The sequence below is a fragment of the Plasmopara halstedii genome (genome assembly GCF_900000015.1).
Source record: "Plasmopara halstedii genome assembly, contig: Scaffold_555, whole genome shotgun sequence".
Lineage (NCBI taxonomy): Eukaryota > Oomycota > Peronosporomycetes > Peronosporales > Peronosporaceae > Plasmopara > Plasmopara halstedii.
Genome location: NW_020187475.1, coordinates 649,820 through 653,565, shown reverse-complemented (window position 1 = coordinate 653,565; position 3,746 = coordinate 649,820). Strand labels below are relative to the sequence as shown.

The 3,746-nt window shown below is 43.8% G+C and overlaps 1 protein-coding gene across 1 annotated transcript; it reads left to right on the top strand.

Moving 5' to 3' along the window:
- Positions 1-159: 159 nt before the first annotated feature.
- PHALS_11659 (uncharacterized protein) lies at positions 160-801 on the top strand (the record flags this gene model as incomplete). Its single annotated transcript, XM_024727058.1, has 1 exon — positions 160-801. One exon carries the CDS (start codon positions 160-162, stop codon positions 799-801), a length of 642 nt encoding a protein of 213 aa, XP_024577673.1.
- Positions 802-3,746: the final 2,945 nt, after the last annotated feature.

Genomic DNA, 3,746 nt, shown 5'->3' with positions numbered 1-3,746 from the left:
ACATGTGGCGATGATCTCAAGACGTTAACGACTCATGTATGGGCGACCGTGGAAGAGTACAGACGCAACGATCCGTCGATCAGTGAGTCGGAACTTCGTCTGAAAATAAGTGAATCAGACCTCATTTTGTACGATATCCCGACAGTGACAAACAATTGTATGCCCAAGATGATATCCGAGTCAACAGAAGCAACTGCGTACAAGACACGTGAAACGATTCGCAAAACGTTTGGAGTAATGATCAACGATCTCATCAAGTCTGGTACAAGTGATAATGGTGTCAACATGGCTTCAAAACACTCAGCATATACGGGGATTCGAAATGCTCTCTTCTTTGCTTCGCTCGGGTGGGATCCAACAGATTTAGCGACTCTCTTATCCGAGTATCTTCAAACAATTTGTGGTCCTACGCAATTTATGGGCGAAATTGACGACGGCAATGAGTACGAGACTCTAGGCATGAACGCGCTTCACAAAGCATTCAAAAACAGCTCACTTTCATGGACCAAAAAGGGTGATGGTGCCGTCATTCTCAACTTTAAAAGCCTGGACACCAAGAACGTATCGATAAACATCATGTCCGGGGGAGACAAGATCGACGAAGTTTTTTTAAGAAATGGAAGTACTGCCCAGTGGAGGGCAAACATTACAGAACTTGGTGGCAAGACGTTGTACCTGGATCGGTGGCATCCGGGCATTTTTGGGATCCCTTCTACAGGTGGTGGATCACTAGTCCTGTGGGTACCTATATCACGTCAAGGTGGCCATTTAGATCTGAATGTCCAATTGAACGCGACCTAAGCGACTAAACTGTAAGCGATAGAAGTACTACTGTTTCGAATAGATGATACATTATTGTAGGTTCAAAGTATAAATATTCAAATACCTCACAATATAAATACCCTCTTCAAAATTCTTACGAAATTTGATAAAATATGGTAATACACCTAATTGATGTGCCAGGTGTACATTTCTGAGAATTCCTACGTCACTGCCTCTATGCTGAGACGATGCGAACAAAATCGTCGTCGCTGAGTGCAAAGCAAATCGGAAGCTCAATTTTGACATGTAGCTGGTTGCTCTGAAAGCGGTGCTAGCTCAGTCTCTGTACTTTCTGCATCAGATAACAAGATGAGAAAAACATGGGTGTAACAGGGTAAGTACCGCAATATTTTCTTTGTCCTTACGCCTTACACATTGGATACAATTGTGCGAAACTCACATTGCACTTTGGTTTGATTGTAAATGTGCATAAAAAATCAAAGTATGAAGATGATGGAATTCTAAAAGGATACATATGGGCTTCTACCGGTACTTAAAACAACATGCAGCTTAACTACTTGAGATAGAAAAAGAGTTTAGCTTTGGTCTTCTAGGTAGGTCTTCTAGGTAAATAGCAGAGCTACGGTATTTCCCTCGGTTTAAGTACCAATCCGCCCTTGTGCATTTATTAGCGCGGACTCTTAGAGTCAAACTTTCCTGCACTGAAACTTCATAGCATTCGAAGCTATATCTCAAAATAAACAACAAAGCAATATTGCCATATAAGTGTTCACAACCACCTTCCGCGTCCACCCTGGTCCTCTCTAAGAAAGGGTTGGTTTTGCACTGAATGTAAAGTACACTTTTCGTGCCCAAAAACTCGAAATGGGTATCATAAGTAGAAAATTCTTTTGTATGCCAAAGGCAGCGGATCTCAAAAGAGCTTTGAATGAAAGGGGTCTCTGATTTCCAATGCTTACGCGAAAATGGAAGCTCTTTCATCTAGTGTATCAAAACCTGCGTCTTGTCTGTTCTTTACCCACTTGGTTGGGAGTTACGATAGCTCGAGCTTCCACGCTAGGTCGGATGACATACACTTGCGGGGAGACGCCAAGTAGGAATCTATTGTGCATCGTGGAGGTTGTGGTCGATGAATCCAATCTCTGATAAGACTGACAATTTCAAAGAGAGTAGGGGCTAAGATCACAAGGCTGTAAGATGTTATAATCAAAAATTCTGGATTTCAAGTCAACAGAAAGCCCCGAGTATTCCGGAGTGCCGCGCAATCGTATAGGATGCGAGAGTGTCATAACCAGTAGATAGAACGCCTCAAATATGTCGCAAACATATATTATTCCCGCGCGTCTCGCGATAGGAACACGGATAAAAATGTTGATGAAATCTCCGCATGAAACTTCATCAGCGTGGACCGTTGTCGAGTTCTCGGTATACGATCTTATTGCAGGTTTGACTTGGCCGGGACGCTATAAGCCACAGCTCGACTGAAGGTTAAATAATGGAAGTCATGCATTTCCTTCTTAGTGGAGCATTAGTGACACATCTGCCAGAATCAGAAAATCTTTTGGGGCGGGACCGAAACTGCGATTACTTCTGTGCAAGACATGCGATCCCACAAAATTGATAGGTATAGTTACTCGAGCAGAGCTCACTATGCAGAAGCGGCAATGAGCTGCGCTCAGGATAAAATCGAATTCCAATTGAAAATCGCGCGCTACGTGGTATATTACTGCTAAATTGGGTTTGGACTGACTGTAAATCGTGGCTTAAAGTCTACGTCTTGCGGGACGGTAAGAAACAGCTGTAACTTATTGTGTCATCTGCCTGCACTTGTAGCTGCAATCTCATGTGCCGGAGCCGGTGGGGTTCAAGACGACTGTGAGTCGAGATTAGAGGAGCTAAGCCCTAACGATAAGCAGGGCGATCACCTTTCTCACCATGTAATCGTACTCCTGCTTCATCACTAGTGTCTGACGGATCACCGGGCGGAGCAGTGAAGCTTCACGGGTAAGCAGCAAGAAAGGTTTTTACCCGTTAATAAAGTGACTGGGTTTGTCCTAGTGACTAAAAGTATCCTCTTACTGCCTTAGACGGAATATTTTATAAAGTAATTCATCATCTGACGGGATAATGTACAAGGAATTGCAAGACGTGTGAGTCACCAAAACGGTACACTTGGTACCATAGAAGGATCTGAGCTCGTCTGTCATAGGGAAATTGTCATTGTGGCACCCATCGAACAATGAATGCTAGGAGTATGATGGCAATTTTCAAGAAGCTTCCGAGATCTTTTAGATATTTTGTGGACGTAACATCACGGCATGATGACGAGAGACCCGCCACATGGATAGGGAAGTATGTTGTTTGATTGACAAAATTCCCGAACCTGACATTATCACACAGCAATGGTTTTTACCAGGGGAACACTGTAATCGCATTGCCGCTTTCATCTGTGCTTAGCACAAAGCGGGTTTGCTACGAGAAATGCATACCCCACTCGGCGCCAGCATTCTGTACCAGAAAGGCAAACTGTGCAAACGTATTATAAGCAAATTTCAGCCACATGTCCGGCGCAGATTTCAATATCTGGAAAGTATGAACGTGACGTTGCTCACTGTTCTCGGTCAGTTCGATGGATTTTACCAACTGCTGAGAGAGACAGCGATATTCACTCACTGCGATGAGTACTCCGAACGGGATGCTCTTGAATTAAATTAATGTACCACAGGGACTTTCAAACTCACCAGCGAGGTCCATTGGTCTGGCGTCTCATTATTTAGGCTGCTGTCTGTGATCGAAGCGGAGTACGCGTTGTTGCACATAGCGACGTTTTACTGTAATTCTCACACAGAATCGCAAAATTGACCTCTTTTTTGTCGAGTATACTCGCGAGGTAAGGCATAAGCCGGGTTGGCTTATGTTGCGGCGAATGAGATTTTGCGTTGTCCCTACTATGATATTGACAC